The sequence below is a fragment of the Barbus barbus genome (genome assembly GCF_936440315.1).
Source record: "Barbus barbus genome assembly, chromosome: 6".
Classification (NCBI taxonomy): domain Eukaryota; kingdom Metazoa; phylum Chordata; class Actinopteri; order Cypriniformes; family Cyprinidae; genus Barbus; species Barbus barbus.
Genome location: NC_136734.1, coordinates 16,709,125 through 16,734,439, shown reverse-complemented (window position 1 = coordinate 16,734,439; position 25,315 = coordinate 16,709,125). Strand labels below are relative to the sequence as shown.

Genomic DNA, 25,315 nt, shown 5'->3' with positions numbered 1-25,315 from the left:
AACTGGTTTGTTGTTAGTAGGCTGCTAACGTAATTTTTACGAGTGCCTTTTCCTCTTATAATACTGGATAAATCTAGATGTGTTTTTTTATCGATTAAATTGATTTAATACAAACCAAGCCATGTCTGGAATTCAGCATGCATCCAATCAAAGCATCAAACCTTTTAAATCGTGTGAGGAATATCTCTATGCCATGAAAGAAGACCTGGCAGAATGGCTGGGAGATGTATACAGCATCGAGATTGGCGTGGATAATATTTTGGATGTGTTAGAGACAGGTGCGCTGCTGTGTGCCCATGCAAATAACGTGACACGCGTGGCGGATGATTTTGTGAAGAGGAGCGGACCCACGGAGATCCATCTGCCCGCTTCTGGAGTCACTTTCGTCAGCTCTGCCCATCCAACAACATTCCTGGCTCGGGATAATGTCACCAATTTCATCAACTGGTGTCGAAAAGAGATGGGCATTCCAGGTATGTTTTATTATTTTAAATGTAAATGAGAAGTTTTATATTTGTTTAATATAGAATTATTATTACTCAACAGAGCATACAATTTGTTTGATAGAAAATCACGTATTTGCAATTATGACACTTACCACTAGAGAGTGCTGTGAGCTCACAATCCTAGAGAAACTTGGCAAGGGTTGGGCTTTTTGTTTACATTTAAACAAATTTTTCCTCATTAAAATTTTTATACATAATGTGAATAGTACATTTGATAAATATGTTATATGTTCACTCACATGAGACGCCAGTTATAGTAGTCTAGTAAAAGCTTTACATGGGGAATACCATATATTGAAATCACACAATCAGTTGAATACAATTGTTCTATCTATATAAAGTTTCCTATCCATCTTAACAGACATTTTGCTATAGTGTGAAAAATGTATATTGAATAGCACACTTCTGTAATGACACCAGTAACTGAAAAAAATATTTTTGCTTTATAGAGGTCTACACAACATAAACAAGTGCATGTTTAATTAATTTTGCTCTAGTTTTTAGTGTTTTCTGTTACCATCTTAAACTCTCCCCCTTGCAGATGTACTGATGTTCGAGACAGATGACCTTGTCCTGCGTAAGAATGAGAAGAATTTTGTGCTGTGCCTTCTTGAGGTGGCCAGACGGGCCTCTCGTTTCGGCATGGCTTCACCAGTCCTCATTCAGCTGGAGCAGGAGATAGAGGAAGAGATTCGTGAAGAGTTGCAGGACTTGCCTGCTCAGCCCAAACCACAGAGGAGCCTAATAAACATCCAGAATCTAGATGAGATGGTGATGAATCAAAGATGAATTTCACTTAATGTTTACTGATGTGCTGAGGGCATTGCATTTCAATTAAGAACTGAATCTAAATTAAGCAATTTTTGCATAAAATAATTTGATTCTATTAAAATTATAGAATAAAATTTTGGTTGATGGGCCAGCTGCACAAACATAGCCACTATATTAGAACTATGTGTTAAGAACTTCAGTAAACTTTTCGGATTCAAATTAGCATATGTTTTTATGTAAATGTTTTTAAAAAAGTTATGACCTGTCTTAAAGAAAAAAAAAATGGATGACCTGCTTATAAGAGTAGTCTAAGCAGTTTATGCATTTGGATGAAATGATGCCTTTAGGTGAATCTCACAAAACCTGTCAAGAACATATTTCACATCCCACCGCAAATTTAAAAGACCAAAAACTCCATAACGAAAATAAAACCCACTTTAGTATCATAAAGAATTTGCATTGTAACATGTTTGACAGCAATTGAAAATATTCCCACTCCTATTTTCAGTAATATAAATTATACAATATATAATACACAAATATTTAAATGATAAACTATTCATCTATCATGGTAATTTTAAATAACATTTTATTTATTTATTTATTTTTAATTGTGTCTAGGCAAAATGATTTTCATGACTGTACGTAGTAATGAGAATAAGATTTTTGAATTACCCTAATGAGAATTTAAGAGGGGAAATATGATTAATTGTAAAGAAAATACATTTCTGGCATTCTATATATATATATATATATATATATATACACATATACAGTGCCCTCCAAAAGTATTGGAACAGTAAAGACAAAATTGCTCTGTTGACTGTGGAGTCAAGACATTTACAAATATGATTAAAAGATGAATCAGAGACAAAACTACAGAATGTCACATTTTATTATTGGGTGATTCAACACATAGATGTTTTACCAGCTAAGAAGTTCAGCATTTTTAGAGTTTCATCCCTCTATCTGATGTGAGCATAAGTATTGGAGCAGTTGCCTCACAGGTCTTTCTAAGTGGTCAGCTGTGTCCTGTTGCATTAATTCTTCAGATATTAAAAGCAGGAAATGTGTCGTATCAGTTATATCCATTACTTCTGTATTCTGAATCTTGCATTTGATGATGACACACACAAACCAGGATGAAGATGAGGGAGCGCGACTTTGAGAGAAAAGCAAGCAATTTGGATGCTAAAAGAAAAGAGGAAGTCAGTTAGAGCTCTAGCAAAAACAAAAGGGCATGGAGAAATCAAGAGTTTGGAAACCACCAGCGACACCAGCAACCAACAACGACCTGATCGGCTGAGAAAACAACAGTAGTTGATGACAGACAAATCATAAAAGCTGTGAAAATGAACCCTAAAAGACGTGTCTGTAAAATCACCAACAACTTCCAGAAAGCTGGGGTGAAGCTCTGACAATCTACTGTCCTCAGGAGACTTTGACACAGAATTACAGATGCTACACAGCAAGATGCAAACCTCTGACCAGCACTAAAAATAGAAAGGCAAGATTAGAGTTTGCAAAAAAGCACAAAGGTGAGCCAGAGGAGTTTTGGAACTGTGTTTATGGACCGATGAGACAAAGATGAACCTTTATCTAAGTGAGAAAGCAAAAATGTGGAGAAAAAAAGGGAACTGCAGTGATCCCAAGAATACAGCCTCATCTGTAAAGCATGGTGGAGGTGGTGTCGTGGCATGGGCATGCATGGCTGCCTCTGGAACAGGCCCTCTCAACTTTACTGATGACTTAATGTATGATGACAGTAGCAGAATGAATTTGGAAGGGTACAACACCATCTTGCCTACCAATATTCAAGAAAATGCCTCCAGATTAATTGGGAAGTGCTTCATATTGCATCAGGACAATGACCCAAAACACCCTGCCAGTTCAGTCAAGGAATTTATAAGGGCAAAGAAATGGAAAGTCTTAGATTGCCCAAGTCAATCTCCAGATTTAAATCCGATTGAACATGAATTTCACGAGCTGGAGAGGAGAGTAAAGGCAGAAACTCCCCAAAACAAGCACCAACTGGAATTGGCTGCATTAAAGGCTGGGAAAAGTATTTCAAAGGATGAGACCAAGAGTCTGGTGATGTCTATGGGTCACAGACTCACTGCTGTGATTGTGCGCAAGGGATCTGCAACTAAATAATAGCTTTTAATCTTTTATATCTGCCTTATGTTCAACTGTCCCAATACTTATGCTCACATCAATGAGTGGGATGGACTCTAAAAGTGCTGTTCTTTTTATTTGGTAAAACATGTATGTGTTGAAACGGCTAATAATAAAATGTGACATTCTGTAGTTTTGTCTCATATTCATCTTTTAATCATATTTGTAAATGCCTTGACTCCACAGCCAACAGAGCAATTTTGTCTTTACTGTTCCAATACTGTTTTTTTTTTCTCTTGAAGTCTATTGAACAGTTTATGTGTCACAGTCGCTGTTTGTTGTTATTAGTCATTTAGCAGATCCTTTAATCCAAAGCAAGTTGCGTGTAAGTATACTTATTACAGACTCAATCCATCTATAATTAAGTGCTTTGCTCAAGGGCACAATGACTGCAGCACATCACTTGCTCTTTCCAGTGACTGAACCATTACACCCCCCATAACACAAACCCCACTGTTATTAAACAGATATGGCATGCAAGAAAATATCTTGGAAACAAGGACACCCAAAGGGTCAAAACTTAACATCCATCTATACCTATAAGATTCATGCCTCTTTTTACCATTTAAAATGATTTGCAGGGATAGGAAAAAGGAGAGGAACTTTGAATTAGACTGCCATATTGATTTGTGGCTCTCCTCACTGATTTATGGAGGCTTTCAAAGTGGCAGGTTGCATCTGCTTAGAATACCCTGTCAGAGGTGTGTAGGTCATGCCAATAACATTTCTGAGTTTGTGTGTGTGCAGGTCCAGCTTCTGATAAGCCGATGCACCTGCCCATCCCAGTTCCCCATGGTGAAGGTATCAGAGGGCAAATACAGGGTTGGAGACTACAACACTCTCATATTTGTGCGGGTACTGTATATAAAACCTCTTATTGTCAATTTATAATTTTTCAAAGCACTACTCTTGTTCCAGCATAGACAAGCAGAAATATGTGTTGATCCATCATGGTCAATAAAAAAAATACTTTACTGTCTCAGAAGCTTCGTTGAAAAGAAATGGAAGAGTGTTTGTTTTGTGGATATGATAACAAAAGATAAATGGCTCAAACTCAACTGTTTGAGCCAACACATAAAGATGTGTGTGTGTGTGTGTGTGTGTAGATTTTGAGGAATCATGTTATGGTGCGAGTGGGCGGAGGATGGGACACCCTGGAGAACTATCTCGACAAACATGATCCCTGCCGCTGCACTTCTCTCTGTACGTGGATATGAAAACAAACACACACCTACAACTACCTACAATTATATAAACAGTAAAAGGTTTGTGGTTGTTTACCGTGTATCTCAACCCAAACATTTTTGGGTGAACTATCCTTTTAAGATTGCCATTATGAGGTACATTATGAGACATTGTAGTGGGATCATGCCTAGTGGCATAGTGTTTGTATAATCTTCATTAATATTTCATTACATCTCAACACTTGGAGCATATTAAAAGAGCTTCTTTAAGGACTTGAATAAGTATTTCCTCTCTTTTTTTCTCTTTCACATATACATATCAGTACATAAGTTGACCCCACGTCCAGGTACTCCGGTCCATGAGATCAAAGAGCGGTTAACTGTAACACAACCTGATGGCCAGTGTGCTTCTCAGACCACTCTTATGCTGAGCCGAACTCAGTCCCCTCTTCGGCCGGTTGTCTGGACCACTTCAGCCGCCTACAGAGCCCAGAGAGGAAGGCCCTCTCCTCCACACTCCTCCTGTTCCCCCGACCCTGAACATCAGCCCAGCCGCCGGAGAAACAGCCCCTCTCCCAACAAGTAAGTTCCCGATGGGAGTAAACTCAAAGGTTGTCTGCTAACATTGATATGAAACACAATTTCAGATTTTTATTGATTGGGTCATGAAATGTTGGCGTTTCAGACCACGACACATTCATACTTGAATTCCGGTTTGATAAGCATTACCAAAATAGCTGTTTAACCTTTGGTGCTATGACAACAAATATGGTCTATTTTGATTTCATGCTGACGATGTCAAGTCGGCATGAAATGGAAATTCACAAATATCATCTTGTTGATGATATTGTGAATGATTCGTTCATGCATGTGCAAATTTTCAAATTTTTAATTTTTAAACAAAATATCACAACTGGATCTTTCGGTGGAACATCAGATTCTGTCTTTTGACATAATTAAATCCTATTAACTCACATTCAGATCTGCCTCCATGAATGGTGATGCATAGAACCAAGTCCCTGCTTATTTATTTATGTTTTTTCCCCTCAATAATCTATTTCATCTCGTGTATATAACACAATTTGGAAGAAAACTGAAATTATATTTCTGTTGCTACTTCAGATAGATTGCAGCTTTAAATGAACATTTTCTTGTGTATATAGTCAGAACTTTTTGAAATGCGATTGGCTGAATAAAGAATCTTCCCCGGGCATAGAGCTGGCTAACAGGATGATAGAAATCCACTTAAATCCACTTGACTCCCTTGGATTGTCATAGACAAAAGAGGTTTGAAAACCCCAACAATAACAACACCTCGAGTCTTAAGGAATTAACATAGCAAGACAGAGTTTGTGTGCAAGACAAAGATAGAGACAGTTTTTTTTTTATTTATTTTTTTATTTAACTTACAACTGAGCATGGCTCTTCAGCAATTAAACAGTCACTATAGGAAACAAACTTGTTCCACTTCATGACATCTCATTAGCAATGTCACACTTTTCAGCAAAGATCTTTTCAGGCATGTAATTACAGGGGCTATTATTTCATATTATTATTACCGTAATCTCTATCACACATGCATTTAGTGTTGGCTATTAAATTGTTGTATTAAAATGAGTAGAATAACCAAAGGACATTAACATTCATGCTTCATTCAAGAAATGAACCATGTTAATACTGTGCATTGATTTGTGCGGTAATGTATAGTAACTCATAACATGAGGATTTTAGACTTCTATTTTATTCATAAATTTGCAACCATGATCACAAATGACTGTATCATTAAAACCATTATCTGAAATTATATATTATACTCACATATTATATGAGAGTTTGTATTAATTGCTGTCATTTACCGAATTTTAAAATATTGATAGATAACTTAGTGCTTTCTGTAATTTCTTGCATTGGCTTTCTTTATAAACCCAGTCAGTAAAGTATAACAAGAATTATAAGTAAAGAAAATGGTAGAAAAGTGGGAACTTTGTGATGAGAAATGAGCAATACAAGAGATTTCAAATGGTAAAATTGTAAAATAATTTAATATTGCTGACAAAATCAACTAAATTGACTAAAATTACTTAAATTGTGAAAGTAGAATATAAAGCTAATGCTAATAACAAAAATGCATTTGCATTTACATTAAATGGGGTCAAAATCAGTCCCAGGCCACCTCAAAATGCAGAAAACTCATGCTGATGCCACGTCTGCATGGGGCCAAAAATATACTACTAGGAGTGGGCCTGCAAATAGGTTGTTTTAATGTATGTGCATTTTATCTAATCCCTTCTGATTATATAAAATGGAGTTTGGAAACTACCATATGCTTAATAATGAATATTTGTGTCTGTAAATACATCATACTATTAGCAGCTGTTGAGGAAGCACAGACTCACTGACACTGACAAGGTTCTGTGTGGGTGTTTTTCCAGATTAAGAGAGAGACAGAGTACTCCATCTTGTGTGTACACTTTTGCTGACAGTAAAGACAGCTTGAAAACAAACTCCTCCAGCAGGAAAGGCAGAGAAGCAATAAGGGCGTCAGCAGCACCTCGTCTCACGAGCAGTCTTCCACGGGCCACCCATCATCCTACCACACCACAGCCTGAGATACAGCGTCCTCAAACTCCTCTAGTCCTTCAGAGGAACGCCAATCAAATCCAACCCCAGCAAGTGCCTGAGAAGAATCTGGGACAAACATGGACCAAATCACAGTTTGTTTCCAAACTGAGACAAAATTCCACACTTGGATTAAAAGGACGAGAGAACCAGGACAAAGCGCACCTTGTCTCAGACCCACAAGAAAGTCCAGGAAGGACCTTTCAGAGTCCTCAGAGAAATACACATTCATGTTCCAAACCTCCAAACATTACCATTCATGAGCCAAATGACAATGGGGGTCCCAAAAAGAGTCCACATTTTATCCGTACCTTTTCTCCTTTTAAAGGGCTAATGGGGGCCATTTCAGAAGCACAACACACCAGACCTAGAACACCAGTTAAGATCTCTCAAGAAGAGTCTCCAAATAAAATTAAACAAATTCTGGATATAAATGAGATAGGCAAAGCTGAACACAGAGCAGATAGATCAGTCAGCAAGAAGGTACAGCACTTGGCTGTACCGGTGCAGAACATTGTGCAGTCTCCTCACATTAACAGCTCAAGTAAATCTTCTGAACGCTGCTTTGATTCTCAGAAGTCTCAAGGAAATTTAGGAGGTGAAGAGGGAGTAATTGAAAGAAGTTATGTCTTCACTTTTCCTCCTCTCGGCCCTGTTCAGGAAGCCATCCTCTATAAGAGCCTAGAAGAAGAAATCTTGTCCAATCTACAGCAGCTAAGCGTTGACTCAGAAACTAGCACTAGCTCTGATGAGAAGAACCATATGAATCCCAACAATTCCAGAGAGATCCCATCTGACCACTGTAAAAGATCTAACAGATCAGTTGGGTGTCTTGATCGAGCGACACCCAACAGTGGAAACAGGGCTTTTGATGCAGTCATTGCTGAACTCTCTGGTGGCCAAAGGAAGTTGGAGAAAGTGTCAGTTGAGAAGTGGGTGAACACTCTTCAGGGTCTCAGAGGGAGGGTGGAAGAAGACCACGTTACCACACATCACCTTAAGGTATCTAAACCTTGTATGACCAGTTCTTGGTCCTCATTGGGATCCAGTATGGATTCAAAGGAGACTGCTGAACTTGTGAAGGTGCCATTTGACAACTCCAATGCTGAGAGCAGTTTAGGAACTCAGTATGTAAAAAAACAGAGTTCTTCATTCAGACAAAGGAGATCCTTAAGGAAGCCAGAAAGAGTGCCATCAATCTTCAAGCTACAACTAAAACCCTGTGTGCGACCAAGACGTGATCACAGGTCTGACCGAAAGCCTTCAAAGATCCCAACACCAGTTTTCTACAAAAGAACAAGCAGTAAAGAAGTAAACTCTCACAACCAGAGAGGAAACGATTCCCAACATGGGCTTCTTGGCACAGACAACCCCTGAGGAAAAACAGTTTTATGATTTTAGAGTTTACTGAAAATTTGACTACCAGCTCAGATGAGCCATATGTTGGTTTTACCTGCTAAAAATGCACTTTTCCGAAAAGCCTTTAAGATCAGTTACAAAACTCACAGCACTTTCATCAGAGCTTGAAGTTGCCTTAACTAAAATTAGACCTGTTGGTGGCTTGTTGATTGTTTGTACATATATTGTTTACACATATATACATACTGTACATCAAAAAGTACAGTACATAAATTAATTAACTTGACAACAGAAATGCCATAGCAAAATATTGAAGTATTTTTGTTGTTTTTCATTACTCTTTAGTGTCTAGTTAATTAATGTGTAAATGTTAACTTCAATGTCAATATGTTTACTTCATCAGTTCCACTCTGTCCTACTCTGTAAAGTCTATTTGGAAGAATGTTTCAACTGTTTTTGTCCGTTATGAAATTTAATGGGGTCCAAAACAACACAAGAGCCCGCTGGCTTTGATAGTATGGACAAAACACTAAGACAGTTATTTATTTATTTTTTTAAATCTCTTTTGGGTTCTACAGAATAAAGAAAGTCATATAGGTTTGGAATGACATGAGCGTGAATAAATGTTGACAGAATCTTTATTTTTGGTTAGACTATGCTATATCCAGAGCTGTTTAACATTTAATTTGGTTTTGACTTATTAGACTTTAGATTAAGGTTTGCAAAGAGAGTCGTCTGAATTGATATCCTTTTTTTTTCTATGAGCATTTCTCCTCATTGTCACACTTGGGCAGTAGGGTGGCCTGTAGATGTGACGGATCAGATGTTCCATGTAATCCGGTGTCTCATAGTTCAGGATGATGAAAGACAGGAACTCCCATTTACAAAGACAGCCCCATTTAATTAAAACCCATACACTGACATCGGAGCTATGTGATTGTTTGCCCCATCAAAATTCATGTCCATGTACAGGTTTGAATTTTTATGTTTTACATTTTGTAACATGCTGTAAATATGTCATGACTGGACAAGGTTTTTGCCCTGTATGCTATTTATTCCTGTCAGCTCCACCAAGCATCCTGCTAGCATTTCTTCCTTGGCGTTTTCCAGTCACCTTGTGCTTCAGTGTTTTGGCTGCTGGTTTTATAAATAACTCTTGGCATAAGTCTGGAGCTAATAATAGCCTCGTCAGAACTGCAGTCTGTCACAGTACAGCAGCTGTGCTCCCTTGCAACTTTCTTCTCCTTGTTCCCTCCCTCCAACCCCAGTTCCCTTTCATCCCCCGCTCCCACTTCCTTAACATCCTCAGACTCCTGTCAGTGGAGAGGGGCACTTTGAAGATATCCTCAGAGGACTGTGAGAGCATGATACTGTGAGGACCTCAATTTTGTGGACTCGGGTTAAAAAGATTAAATTCGGTTTTTTGGAATTGCGCAGAATCTCAGCCAATTATTTAGAACGTAAAATGAAAACATGCTTCCATTTGTCATGTTACCTGAAATTATTCTTTGATTATTTAAGGATTAATGAACATTAGTAAGCCTCACCAGCACCAGTCGTTCCTCAGTGAGCCACAATATTACGCACTGCCTCGCTGATGAATCACACAGTGGGGAAGTCGTGGCCTAATGTTTAGAGATTCGGACTCGTAATTCAAAGGTTGCGGGTTCGAGTCTCAGGCCGGCAGGGATTGTAGGAGGGGGGCGTGAATGTCCAGCGCTCTCTCCACCCTCAATACCATGACTGAGGTGCCCTTGAGCAAGGCACCGAACCCTCAACTGCTCCCCGGGAGCTGCAGCATAAATGGCTGCCCACTGTCCGGGTGTGTGTTCACGGTGTGCACTTTGGATGGGATAAATACAGAGCACGAATTCCGAGTATGGGTCACCATACTTGGCCGTATGTCACTTCACTTTCACTTTATTATTACTGTGTACATTTAGTGCATTGCATAAACAGCAGGGCAGATAGATTACCTCTGAAGAACAGATACTGATGAAGGTATTGATTTAGTACTCATATATCACATAGACGAGGATGCTTTTTCTGTGCCCAGTGTCCATTTATTGAATAATGTGCTCTTTACATGTAGACACTTGTATTGAACATGTATTTGATCGGACTAGGGGTGTGTAGCAGTAGCTGGTCTGTATGTGCAGCAGAGATGTGGTGAGTTATATTTTTAGTTTGTTCCTTGCCGCACACAAACATCGTCCAAGCCTCTGCGTGACAAAGTGGGTTTCACAATGTAAGACCAAATATTTAGAATACATTTACATTGAAATCTATTTCCCTCTTTCCTTTATGATTTAATATGTCTGCACCATTTCAAAGTGGGACAAATTCTCATACCTTGGCAAAAATTACATTGGGATAAGACACAGTATCAAGTCATACCCTAAAGGAATAGTTCAAAATCTCTCATTATTTACTCATCCTCATCCTCATGTATGTTTAATTATTTTCTAGTCAATATTCCATGCAACTGCAATGAATGAATCATGCATTTCATGCATCAAAAGGAATGCAAAAGCACCACAAAAGTGACTGACTTATGCACCAGTGTTAACTAAAACTATAACTATTACAAATTTTGTTTTCAGTAATTGAAATGGAGCTGAAATAAAATATGAATATTAGATGAAAATGAAAAACTGGTGAACTGTGAAATGTTGCCTATAGCAAACTGAAACAAGTTTATTTTGAAGTACTAAATCCAAAACTAGAATAACAATAAAAATTCAATTCAAAATATTAATGAATATTACAATAGTATAAAAAATAATGCTTAAATAATAATGTACTGCACTATATTGCAAGTCTTATAAAGAGCTTTGTATCACAAACAGACTGAAATTCAAGTTGTTATTCACTCAAAAACTTCACATCTACCCAAGGCCCAAGCTCCTGGAAGTAGCAATGTCCAAATTATGAATGAACCTTTATTCGATCTTTTCAATGAATAGGTTGATCTAGTTCATAAAACTGTTTTTAGAGGGTGTGCACGCTAAAATCCACACTAACTTTCAGATCTTTAAAAACGGTCTTTGCTGTGGAAAAGTGATTATTACCACATCAGTGTCCAAGCAGACATATATGCGATTAAATATCCGAGTAGATATTTAAGAATTTTTTTGTTGCTCATCATTCTCAAGTAAAGGATTTGGATGTAGATTGCTTGTTAATCAGATTAATTGGGCTGCGGTTACAAGTTCAACCATTCAACTGTACACAATTTCAAGATCATTTGCGATTTCTAAATTTAACATCTGAAAGAGAAGTGTATGCATGTTTTTGTGTGTATGTTCATTCTCTGAATCTCATATATGCACATTAGAGAAATGATCGTATGATCAAATGTAGGACAGTTTCTATGTAACATTTTATTATTGTAGCCCCTGGTTCGAGTTCAACTCAGCTCAACTCCTGGTTGCAGCAGAGGGTCATCACAACTCCTCCAGCTCACTGAAGAGGAAGATTTTTGGTGAATTCCCATAAAATTCCTATATAAAGCTATTGTATGGTATTGGAGCAGTATGGATAATTTTTTTGAATCCCTTTTGAAGCTAGAAAGCTCCCCATTGTATGTAACTACATGGAAAAGAGTGATAAGTACATTATTAAAATTTCTCTTTTTGTGTCCCACAAATGACAGAGAAGTCAGATGGGTTTGGAACAACACAGAGGTGAGTAAATTATACCATTTTAAACTATCCCTTTAAAAACACAGAAGTATCCATAGAACATAGATTCTTTGTATAATTTGTGTTGTGTGGTATATTGCAAAATCAGTGCATATGGCACCTGAGCTGGGAAACACTTCTGCTTGCAGGAACTGGAAGATTCTTAAGCTCATAAGCATAGAGGAGCGTCTGTGTGCTGTCTTGGCATGAACGTAAGCAAGTGTATTAATGTAATATTAAAGCTGATTTTTGTTGCCTTTCACCAGCCATTTGGCAGTTTGGATTTCTAAGATAAGAGGCAGAGACGTTGGTTGTGTTCTTCCAGGCCAAAAGCAGAGACATCAGTTTGAAGGCTTAAGTAATGAAGCAACAGGGACTTCCTGTTATAAGACCACATCTGTCTGTCCATAGTTCAAATCCCAAATGTTAAGTTCCTTGGCATGAGGGTTATCACAGCTCTTCCAGCTGCCCACACAATAACGGAGTGTCTATAGCCATAAACCACTTTAGAAAGGGCTCTGTAGAAGAGAAACGGCGACCTCACATTAGAACGCATCGCTCTCTCCTGAGTGCCCGCTGGAAACGGATGGTGGCATGGACGTGCTTGCAGCGGGCACAACCCACGCTGCGAAGAGCCTCTCCGAACAACAGTAAAATGTGCCAGTTGAACTTGGCAGAGCACTCCACATATCCACACTTCCAGCTCTTTCGGACTAAGTCAGATACGCTGTGTCGAGGGATGACGCGACCTCGCTGCAGATCACGCTTGTTGCCGACAATCAGAATGGGCGTCTCTCCAGAGCCCATGACTCTGTGGAAAGATGCACACATGCTATAAATATAGAAAGCAAAAACAATTCTAAGTACAAAGATGGCTCAAATCTAATAACATTCCACAGACACCACAGAAAAATGGATGTTATGGATGTTAAAGGTTCTTGATGGAACCAAAATGACAATGACAAAAAAAAGAGAAATATTATAGTTAATCCAAAATGAAGAGAAAAAAGTCATCATTTACTCACTCGACTTAACTCATGTTTTTTCAAACCTGTATGTCTTTCTTTCTCCTCTGGAACATAAAAGAAGATATTTTGAAGAATGATGGTAACCAAAGAGTTTTGTTCTATTTTATGGACAAAAAACACTGAAATATTTCACAAAATATCTTCTTTTATGTTATATGGAATAAAGAAAATCATACAGGTCTGGAACAACATGAAAGTGAGTTAGATCGTGTGTCCACAAAAGCATTTTTAGCCAGCTGAAAACGGCTAGCTGTGAGACGCTTTGGTTACTATGATACTGATTACAGGCACAAGTAATGTGGCAGACACATATTAATATTTGTAGTAGTTTGGGAATCCCATCTGGTACAGACATCATTACTCGGAGACAAGAAATATTAACGTTTCCTCCATTGTTGTTCAGTCGTAGTACAAGCAGAATGTGTGACAGTTGGTCGGAGTGGTATTAGTCCCGCCCCTCCACTGTGATTGGTTAGCTGACTAAAAAGTGACAGCGATGAGTGCTGCGTTTTACCCAAAGTTGAACATTCTTCAACTCTTGGCGTAAAAAACACCCGAGCGCCCAGCGCTTAGCTTGAAAAGATGCTCAGCACTTGTAACGCTCCTGGCATTTTAAAAAATGATTGCATTTAAAACAATTGAAAAAATATGCTAGCCTCTGGAAAAAAATGCTTTGGTAATGATGCCAGAATTCAAATTTTTGGGAGAGCTACATTTAAAAAGTGAATTCATCATTCATATGTCAGGTCATCCTTATGTATTTATGTGATTCTGGTTGCTTGTTTGGAAAAAAAGTCTTAGTATTGTTAGTTCACTATTTGACGTTAGGAGATATTTTAAAATTAACACACAAAGGAAGGGCTACTGCTAAAATGTTTTTGTTCCCTAGTGGAATTTAATAAAACAACTAGGGATGCACAATATAATTTTACCATTTTGTCAAATAATTTTTTTTTATTTGACAAAATAAAAAATCTACCTACAATCCACCTACCCCACCTACAATCCCGGGCCGGCGGGGATTGTAGGTGGGGGGAGTGAATGTCCAGCGCTCTCTCCACCCTCAATACCGTGACTGAAGTGCCCTTCAGCAAGGCACCGAACCCCCAACTGCTCCCCGGGCGCCGCAGCATAAATGGCTGCCCACTGCTCCGGGTGTGTGTTCACGGTGTGTGTGTGTTCACTGCTGTGTGTGTGCACGTGGATGGGTTAAATGCACAGCACGAATTCCGAGTATGGGTCACCATACTTGGCAGTATGTCACTTCATCTTTAGCTCATCGGTGGCTATAAGCAGCCTCCCGCACATATTGTGTGTGCAGACTGCTTCAGTGGCAAGTTATCAGGAAGTGAAGCCGTCATTTGTACAGGGAGCTGGGCTGCTCTATCGGCCTCTCGTCCTGTCTCCAACAGAGAGCAGAGATCCCGAAGAGCAGCTCATGTCTCCTCACTTATCTCTGTTTGAGATGACCTGTGCCTCTGACAGCTCTGAAAAAAGACAAATAGATTTCCAATTGTTTCACTTCACAGAGGCTTTCCACAGAGCTGCACCGGACTGATATAAACTGGGCAGGAAAGCTAAAAATAGATCTCTTCTATTGAAAAAACGGCGAACCACCAGCTACAGTTCTGTTTGTCCAAAGATGTGGATTCATAACAGAACAGAACAGTCATTCAAAGCTGACCTCAGAAAACATGCCTGATGTGTGTTCGTGTACTGATAAGAAGATTGGATCATAAACACAATTAGCCCCAAACCTCTCTAGACCTCATGCTGTCAGTCACCAGGTGACTCTGGGTCTTGAATTGACAGGAACCACCAGCATTGTCCATCAGTCATTGCCTGTGACAGACAGCTCTGTTCTCTGATCTCTGACACACTCAATTCATCCTCAAACACAGCAGAGTCCCTCTGCAACAGAATTCATTTATTACTGCATTCATTCTTCATTCATTCATTCATTCATTCACTAACTCAATCTATTCTTTGATTCATTCATTTAGTCATTAATATTTAGCTGATTTGACTGTCAGTCTGGTTTGCTGTGCACTGCAGCGTACATCAATTCATCTTTCACTGACATGATCTGACTGAAAGGCAAGGACTGTAACATTAACTGCCATTGGGGACTTACAAACTCACAGGGTCTGTTCCAAAATCGCCTGTCTACGTCCTAACCTTAACAGAATCCCATAGGCGTCTAATTAGAGATGCTCTACATAAGCAGAAACTCCACACACCAAATAACGCTCCTCCAGTGAAGCTCTACAGCCACAACTGTTTAATCACAATAATTCTGAAAATTATGATTTTCTTCATAGAGATAATAATAGCAATAACTTATAAACCTTTCAAGACATATTTATCGTGATTGTTAAGTGATGATATGTGCTTCTGTAAAAGCCACAAGCCAACTTGTTTTCAGCCTGATAAAAAAAGGAAATAAATGTTTGCCAAAATCCTGTACAACTACACTCCTAAAGAAAAATCCACCAATCGGAGAAACTGCTGTTAATTTATTACCATCTCACTCTCTCTCTATACACTCACCGGCCACCCCTGTTCAACTGCTTGTTAACACAAATGTCTTATCAGCCAAACACACTGCCAGCAATTTAATGCATTTCGTACATGATCAAGACGGTCTGCGGAAGTTCAACCCAAGCATCAGAATGGGGAAGGAAGGTGATTTAAGTGACTTTGAGCTTGGCATCTGTTGATGCCAGACGGGCTGGTCTGCGTATTTAAGAAACTGCTAATCGGCTGGAATTTTCATGCACAACCATCTCTAGGGTTTGCAGAGAATGGTCCAAAAAAGAGAAAATATCTACTTAGTAGCAGTAATGTAGGTGAAAATGCCTTGTTGATGACAGAGGTCAGAGGAGAATGGCCAGACTTGTTCAAGCTCATAGAAAGGCAACAGTAACTCAAATACTTGCTTGTTACAATTGCATTGAGTTGCATATGTACTATACAGGTAAATATGGGTAAAAAGGCCATTTCTAATTTCTATTTATACTTTTAGCGCTTGACATAGTAAAAAAAGATGAAAATACATGAGACACTTTGGCACAATTTTCACACACACACAAAGAAAATTAAAAGATAATTTAAGAAGGCAACAAAATGTTGCTGCCCAGCTTTTGAAACAGTCTTCAAGGTCATTATAACATGCCTATAGTGCCTTAAAATGCTGTACATTATTGTACATTTTGGACAGCTACTATACATAGAACCTAAGAAATATTTACAGAGCTCATTACAAAACTTCCTCTGAGATGAGGTAAATGGCTATTGTTTCACCAAAGATTAATTAACTGTCTTTCTTTTAATTCCTCACACTAACAGGGTCTGTCTTATCACAGCCCACACTCTCACTTCTGTTGGGTATTAGCAGATCAGATCAGTGAATCGAACAAGGCCATCCTCTGCGTATTGTACGGTAGAGGCAGTGAGGCAGTGTTGGGCCAAGGTGACTTAATTGTGTTCTGCCTGGATCAATAAAACATGAATGTTTGTCACCAGAACTGCCTACCTCACAGCTCAGACCTTGACGCAAGCGAAGCATGACAGCTGACGCCATTGATTACGATAAATCTGCCTCTGAGTGACAGGCTCACCGCGGACGCCCACACTGACCGTTAGAGCCAATCGGTGACGGAGCTGAATTTAAATAATGATGAAGCATGACTGTCACTGTGTGTATTACTCTGATACATAGGGCATCTTGGATCCTATCCTCTTTCTGCAAACCAATTTGTTCTCTCTTTAGCAATTCAAATTTATATACCTCAGAAATAATTTTTTGTTATTTTACTTAAAAAAGATTTTTCTCATCTTTAAGCATAAATCTCACAAACCCTAACTGTAAAGTAAAGTAAAGTCGTGACGTATTGTCAAGTATGGTGACCCATACTCGAAATTGGTGCTCTGCGTTTAACCCATCCAAGTGCACACACACAACAGTGAGTAGTGAACAAATGCACACACACACACACACAGTGAACACACACCCGGAGCAGTGGGCAGCCATGCTGCAGCGCCCGGGGAGCAGTTGTGGGTTCGGTGCCTTGCTCAAGGGCACCTCAGTCGTGGTATTGAGGGTGGAGAGAGCGCTGGACATTCACTCCCCCCACCTACAATTCCTGCCGGCCGGGGACTCGAACCCGCAACCTTTCGATTACGAGTCCGACTCTCTAACCATTAGGCCACGACTTCCCCCAAAACTGTGTACATAGATATATGCTCTGAAAACAAATCAAATTATATTATATTATATTGCGGTGATACAAGCAATCAAGCAGTTGAGATATGCTGAATAGTACATATCGTCTTACCTATATACAATGAATGTTGATAAAGTTGGATGTACTTATAAATCCAACTTTATATAAAGAGTTGGGTGGTAATAGAGTTGCATTTTGTGATAAATTAAAAATATCAGGCAGTTGCAAATTGCTATATCACTTTATTTGTGTGTGCTGTATGTATGCGGATAAAGTTATGTCATCTCATTTTATAAATAGAGCTGTGAAATAATAATTTACATTTTGTGACAATATAAATATATATTATTAAACCTTCAGCTTGTTTTAATGATGTTTTATATATTTTAACTAAATAAAAAATACTGCCTATTAATATGGTTTCTTGAATTGTATTAGTTCATTTTACTTGTACAAACACACTATTTGGTCTTGGATGGTACAAGACATTGTGTAACAAATTAGTCTCACATGTCAAGTGCAAGGGATGCTCAGGTATGTATGATGTTGACTATAAAACACCAACGTATTTAATCAGAGCAAGAAAAAATGAGTTTTTTTCAAACAATAATGTGATAATGAATTAAGGCTCCACCTCCCCAAAAGTGTTGACATATGGATATCAAGTCAAACAGTGAATGATATCAAAGAGATATCAAACACGCATTAGTACACAGCCAAAACAGTCACAATTAGGCATCATCACCATCAAACCTACTCTGGTACAAAGCAAAAAGTCTCTGAGGCTTTTGAATTGGCTTTTGATGATGACATTATATGCCCTTTGCAATCAGCAGAAGAGAAGGGAAGGCATTTCTGTTGATTTGGATCCAAGAAATGACCCAGTGTGCTGGCCTATGATACAGAAGGGTCTCGCCTTTTGAGTATAATTACAGCAACCATCAAACATTGAAGAAAGAGAAAAGAAGAGTTGGGAAACATGAGGGAGATTTAGCAGCACAGAAAATAGCAGGGAATAGACAAAAAAACAGAGGTGTAAGCAGATGAAGCGCAGCAGGAAGACAGAAGGGTGCAAAGATGTAAAAGTGTGAAGGAATAAAATGAGGCTTATATTCCCATCACGTACCTGGTCTCTAAGATCTGCTGCCGCATGGTCTTGACATACTCAAAGCTGTCGAAACAGCAGATGTCATAAACCAGAACGTAGACATGAGCGCTCCGAATGCCTCGACAGCAAACATCTGACCATTCCTGCATAGACACAGAGCAACACAACATCCTGGTCATGTGAAACAAATCCAAATTTCACTTAACCTTAGCCTACTGTATCATATTTCATACAAATGTCTAAGTCCTCTATCAACATGATCAAAGCTTTGCTGAAAAAAACGTTATACACAATGTACTACATGCTTTCTGTTGTCTGAGTCTGATTGATAGTTTATTTCATATTCATATAATTCATTCATATAATTAAATCCACTGCTAAATCTACTTATTAGACTAAAGCAACTGTAGCAACTTGATAATCCATACATTTATTAGAAAACGTTAAAATTTAAGTATCAAATATGATACATCAGGCTTTTAAGGCACATTTGTTTATCTCTCAATCATCATTGTGTTTTATTGCATTATACGTTTTAATAACAAACTACACAGCTTTGATCAGAAAACCAAGCATTTCAATATCATCTTCTTACAACATATTATTGGGAGTGACAACTGATATTTATATGCATTTTATTTAAGTAGTTTGCTATAATGTTCTGTTTACTAAATCTATGGTACTAAACTTCTCATTGTTTTACATTGCAAGCTATCATAATTTCATATAAATATCAGCAACTGCACCAAATTTGGTATTTCAGTTTGGGCCTCTGAATAAAATGTAAGTTTCCTCCTCAAATATGAGCTCCATATTCTCCTATATCATACTATATAAGATATAAAAGCCTGATTTATCAGATATGATACCCAAAAACATATTTTATACAGTGTCTAAAGTGTCAATAAACTGTTCCATTTAAAAAGAAAAATAGAATAGGCTTTACAGGGTTAATACAAGTGTTCAACTAATACCACTAAGCATTCATAACATTATGAGTTTCAGATTACTCATGTTCAGATGATTCATTCGGAACCTTTGAACCTAAACTGATTAATATGTGCTAGCTTACAACTGATTGGTTTGAGTTAAAACTCAAGGAGATAGAAGTGTAAAACAGGTAATACATGTAAAAACAGGATAGAGGATGAGTACCCTATTCTTATTCTCCCCATCTATTTGTGTATATCGGCCATGCGAAGACAGATAGAGGGCACAATGAAGGCACATTCAGCAATTTACAAACAAATGATATGTTTTAGTAAAAGGTGCTTTTTCAGATCAAATCTGTTACTTTGGTTATAATGGACATGGTTTGAGGAGAAATGCTAGCTTTTGCAACTGAAGCAAGAAAAACAGTTAATCAATTAGTTAACCCAAGCTAACTTCTAGTTCACTGACAGGAAACTCCAGTTAGGAATAAAATTATAGATGTAAAGTTATGAAAGAATTGTCTCTTCCCATTGTCACTAATTAAAGCACTGAATCATTATGACACCACAGAGAAAGAAAAGTGAACTGAGACAAAAGGCCTTGCTGCTCAAGTGCTCTTTTATCCTTTCGAGCTGTCTGAAACGCAGACCATGTTACACAGAACCATGTGCTTTCAAGCTTCTGGTTCATTATAAACCAGTCTACAATACTAAAGCACTCAGTGAGCATAAACTTACAGAGCCAATATCAAAACATTCTGCTTAATTGGCCCTTCACAAAGCTCTTCCACCCTCTGACACGCTACGTCTGAATATCTCATAGGACTTAGAAGATTTTGCATGAACTGTGCAATTTTTATAAAATGACCGATTTATAAATTTAATCATGGATATATGATTAAATGAAGCATTTCATTGCATTGCATGTCTTTGCATGTCATTGCATTATGCCTATAAAAAATTTAACAGTTTACATAGTATAATTGTCCAAGACTACATATCAGAATCAGCTAAAAAATTAAGAATTCTCATTTGATAGCAATTACACTTCATAAAAAAAGTGTGAGCAAAACGTGTGAACAACATACTATTTGTACAGTGAATTTTATTGCTATTATTGTTATCTGAATCAATACCTATGCAAATGAATATGAACACGTGACTTTCACACACTCACATTACAAAGCTTGTTGAATAAATACGTCAGCAACAGTTACCAAGGTAGGACTGGTAACAAACATTAAGGCGATCTACATTAAGGCGATCTTAAGGGTCTATAGAACAGAGTTATGTTTTAAATAAAAAAACAAACAAATAACTATCATAACTATCATCTGTTGACACACATACAGATGATTTTCAAAATATCTGATGTGAAATATTTGAGTTGATATTTAGATCTGTAGACAATCTTGTCACACACTGTAAAAAAATGTTTTCTTAGATGTTTTCCCTAAAATGTACAAAGCCCCACATATGACATGCAGGAGAAAAAGACAAATCCATGGCCATAATTTCACTTAAGAAAAACAAAAGAATGAATTAGTCATTTTTAGGCCAGAACAGGTAATAGAATAGATCCCTATTATAACAACAATACCACTTTTTTATTTTTTTTATTTCTGCAACTCTAGAGACACAGAGCGTCATTTTCTCTCAGACTTCAACTGTGGAGATCTCATTAGTGATTTCCCTTCCCTATGGGTGGGTTTGTTTGGGTACCTCAAATATTATAAACCTTGTCCTGACAGAGGGTCAGGTCAGAGTCATATTATTAGACTCTGTCCAGGGTTGTGGTATGTTGGTTACTGTACCTGTAGAGAGCTGACAGGAAAGCTGCTGATGGCTGGATAATCTGTGATCTGAAGGTCATGCACATGACCATTGAGCACTGCGGCAGAAAGATGCATCCGCCGTGTCTTACTGGAAACCGCCACCTCACTGTAGTCATCGTGAAGAAAGCGCTGCACAATGGCCGTCTTGCCCACCCCCTGAGCTCCCAGCACCGCAATCCGGAACGGAGGGGGTATTGCCCTGTTTCCGCCTCGCCCCCGGTGGGCCGCCCCACCCTCCCTGCTCTCGCAAACAGCTGGCCAGTGCATTCAGAGTGGCACATGGGCAGCACATAGTCCTGACTGAAGTACAGAAAGCAGTGTTGGCCACAGCACAGTCCCATTCACAGGCCAGCAGCCACTAAGAAAGAGAAAAGTGAAACCGAGAGAGAGATGACAATGCCAATCAAGAGTCCAACGCAAATAAAAACAGAATAAATGAATCATTTGAAATCAAGCCACCTTTATACTGCTTTATACAATAGAGATTGTTTCAAAGCAGCTTTACAGTAATAACAGGGAAAAAAAACAGAACCAGTGACACGAAAAACATCAAATACGAGGCAAATCCAAGTTCTCCTGTAAAGCAGCTCTACAAAGACAACAGTGTCATTATTCAGCTCAGTGTTGGTTCAGCACTGCGTTTCCCAAAAGCATCGTAAGCCTAAACTGATCGTAGCTCCATTGGTGACAACGGTTCTAAGATAAACTTAGGCTTATGATGCATTTGGGAAACACAGCCCAGTTCAGTTCAATAACTGTGTTAAGTTTATCAATTATAAACAAGTTCAATTCAGCTATAAACAGAAGAAAATAGTGTTGTTATTGACTCGTTATCATTCGATGTGGATGCAGTTTAGTTCAGCACCACATAAACTGACACATACATCTATCCAAAATCGTTCACTGCAAATGTATGATTGATTAATAGGTATCTACTAGTAACTAAGAAAATAGTTCAATTAAAAACAGCAGCTGAGTACTGTGCAATTCAGAAAGCAAAATATTAAAATAGCAAAATAAGATGCAAAGAAAAAGAAGAGAAAACACAAAAATAAACATATACATAATATTATTAATAAATACAAAACTTAAATAACAAAAAACGAATACTAAAAAAACTATATTAAAATAATATATCATAGTCTGTTAACTTCATGATATGTCACAATGTTCCCATGATATAAAGCACTTAAAGTGGGTTGGGATGATTTAAATAGAGCAAAGATATTAATAGAAATCGCCACACATAAGCAAACGACACAGGCAGCAGCACCTCTATGTGTGTGAGCTATTCTTATAGAGCTACTGCAGGGGGCAGGATGAATGATGCTAATTCAATAGTTTACTATGAACCTTCTCAGTGTCAATCTACAGCGTGATTAGACCAATAATAATGGACATAATGCTTATGTAACGTATTCTCTGCATCCTATAGAATAAAGACGCACTTGTCATGTACTTGCTCATTTACTCACATATATAAGCGCTAAATACCTGTCTAAATGCCCCACCCCATGATATCCAACACTTTATCATTCCCATAAAGCTTTTTAGATTTGAAGCAGGCGACTGTCGGTTCGAGCGTATCGCGAGCGCAGCAGCAACGGCTCTGGTGACTTACCTTATGCGCAGGTGAGAAGTTGCATTCTTCGTAAGGTTCGGGCTTCTGAACACCTGCGCGATCTTTCTCGACGAGTTCTCACTCTCTGCTCGCATTCAGGTGCAGAAGTAACCCTCAAACTGTCCTCTTTCGCGTCATGTGGACCTCGCGCACAGCACTGCGCGCGGATGTTCGCCCGTGTTAACAGACAGATAAATCAACGCTTGCGCGTAAAATCAGAGCGCTGGACCGCGCCGAGGCGGGTCAGCGTCACAGGTTAATTGAATTTGAAAAAAACTGAGAGCTCTGCTTTGTCTATGGCAAGCCTCGTTGACATTTATTCATTAAAACAGATGTCTGTTAAATCTTTTACGTTGGTTATTTTTTATTTGTAAATTAAGCATGAGAAAAAAAATGTTTCATGGCAGAAGCTGTTATTACGTATTGATCTTGAGTTTTAATCAAATTAGGTGCGTGTGTGTGTGGGGGGGGGGGGGGGGGGTGCTTGCCATAATTGTCAGCAACATTAAGTCTTAAGATTTTAAAGATGCATCTCTGTTATGTGATTCTGTAAGTAAAGGACTCTACAGGACTTTAATTGAAGCAGAATATAGTAGACTATAAATTCAGGCTGATAAATTCTATTTAACTGGCCTATGTTGTGAATAATGAAGATGAATAGGTTAAAGCAACATGTTATGATGAATAGCCCAAAGATTATGTTTGCAATACATCTAATTCATGTAATTATTAATAAAACGAATTACAATGAACATTATTAATCCATGAATTACAATAATTCTTAAATTTGATCTTCAACATTTCACTGACGCCTTCTTAGGGACCAATTCTGTGGGGCTCAACTTATCCTAAAGGTCTCAATTCAACTTTTCATTTCAAAGTAAAAATAATTTTGTTACTTTACATGCTGGGTCATTCCGTGTCAATTCAACCAGAGGTTCCCGGCTCCAATTTTTGATTTTGATCATATTTTTTCTGAAGAAAGATAAACATGTATAGTGATAAAAGCCAAAATATTAAATGTTGTGGATCGATATTTACTGAGTAATCCACTATGTTTTAGAATGGCGTCAAAATGGCAATTTTCACCTGAGATTCAGAGCCAGATTACAGGGGATTAAATATAACTTCAGAAAGATGACATCATCATAATGTTATTTATACACAGAGATTGCTAGGTCTGTTAGTATAATCTTTTGACTTTAGATGTCTTTGTTGCATTTTGTGCCAACGGTGACTATTCAAAAATGGGAAAAGAGCACATTTCAAGTTTTTCTCCAAAGTTTGCATGCCTGTAACTCAAGAAGTATTAAAGATATCTTTATGCCCGTTTAGATATTGGGTCTTAACAAACTTCCCTTTTGGCATCTTCATTTCTAAGACCTTACATGGTTCAATTCCAGAGATATTGGAATTTCAATATGGCTTCAGGAGTAAATTGTTAAACTGTACACATTTTCATTAGTCAAAAACCAAATGTGGGTCACTTTGAAAAAATATGACACTTCTTTTCTTTTAAAGAGGAATGTCTGAAGAATAAATAATGTTTAAACTAGAAATGTGTCTTGTTTCCTTCTGTCAAAACAACTGCATTAAACACACCTGTCTGAGTGCCATATTCTTTTTCCAAAGTTTGAATGCCTACAACTCAAGAAGTGTTACAGATATTGCAATATGATTTTAGATTCTAATTCTTAATAAACTTTTCTTTTGGAATCTTTATTTTCAAGACCCTACATTGTTCAGTCTCAGAGATATGGGGGGTCTTGATGAGGGAGGTCATGTACGGGACATATCAATTAAGCCCAAAATACAGGACATGCCTGCTAATATTTATTTTTAATGAGCCGAAAAGAATGCACATCACACCTCTGTTTATCAATTTGCACTGGCTACCAATAGCTGCTCGCTTAAAATTCAAAGCATTGATGTTTGCCTACAAAACCACAACTGCACCCCTTTACCTACATTCATTACTTCAGTCTGCAAGTGAACATTGCTTTATTATACCATCCCAAAGAGGCACAAAATCACTTTCACAGACTTTTAAATTAAATATTTCCTCCTGGTGGAATGACCTGCCCAACTCAATCCGAGCAGCCTCTTCAAGAATCGGCTAAAAACACTTGATCTTCTATCTTTATTCGACCCTCTAACTCTTGCACTCTCTATTCTAATTCTGTTCTTTAAAAAACTTGCCCCTTTTAGACTTGCACTCTATTCATTTACTAAAAAACTAACACTAGCTTCTCTATTCTTTTTCTATTC

At 38.0% G+C, this 25,315-nt stretch overlaps 2 protein-coding genes across 2 annotated transcripts; one reads left to right on the top strand and one right to left on the bottom strand.

Moving 5' to 3' along the window:
• Window positions 1-121: 121 nt before the first annotated feature.
• On the top strand, window positions 122-8,632 carry LOC306870727 (GAS2-like protein 2A; the record flags this gene model as incomplete). The annotated part of the gene is made up of 6 exons (XM_079418154.1): window positions 122-473; window positions 1,048-1,277; window positions 4,200-4,307; window positions 4,559-4,655; window positions 4,960-5,218; window positions 7,069-8,632. 6 exons carry the CDS (start codon window positions 122-124, stop codon window positions 8,630-8,632), a joined length of 2,610 nt encoding a protein of 869 aa, XP_079274280.1.
• Window positions 8,633-10,520: 1,888 nt separating this feature from the next.
• Window positions 10,521-23,258, bottom strand: LOC306871276 (ras-like protein family member 10B). The gene is made up of 4 exons (XM_079419081.1): window positions 23,048-23,258; window positions 21,406-21,784; window positions 18,678-18,802; window positions 10,521-13,108 (listed from the first exon to the last, which is right to left on the bottom strand). Exons 2-4 carry the CDS (start codon window positions 21,691-21,693, stop codon window positions 12,838-12,840), a joined length of 684 nt encoding a protein of 227 aa, XP_079275207.1. The 5' UTR covers window positions 21,694-21,784; window positions 23,048-23,258; the 3' UTR covers window positions 10,521-12,837.
• Between the last annotated feature and the right edge of the window lie 2,057 nt (window positions 23,259-25,315).

Coding starts and splice junctions, on each gene's coding strand:
- LOC306871276 (XM_079419081.1), bottom strand. CDS start 21,693: ATGCACTGGCCAGCTGTTTGCGAGAGCAGGGAGGGTGGGGCGGCCCAC. Junction 18,803..21,405: donor TTCCTGTCAGCTCTCTACAG/GTACAGTAACCA, acceptor GTGTCTATGCAG/GAATGGTCAGATGTTTGCTG. Junction 13,109..18,677: donor CAGCAGATCTTAGAGACCAG/GTACGTGATGGG, acceptor ATCTTTCCACAG/AGTCATGGGCTCTGGAGAGA.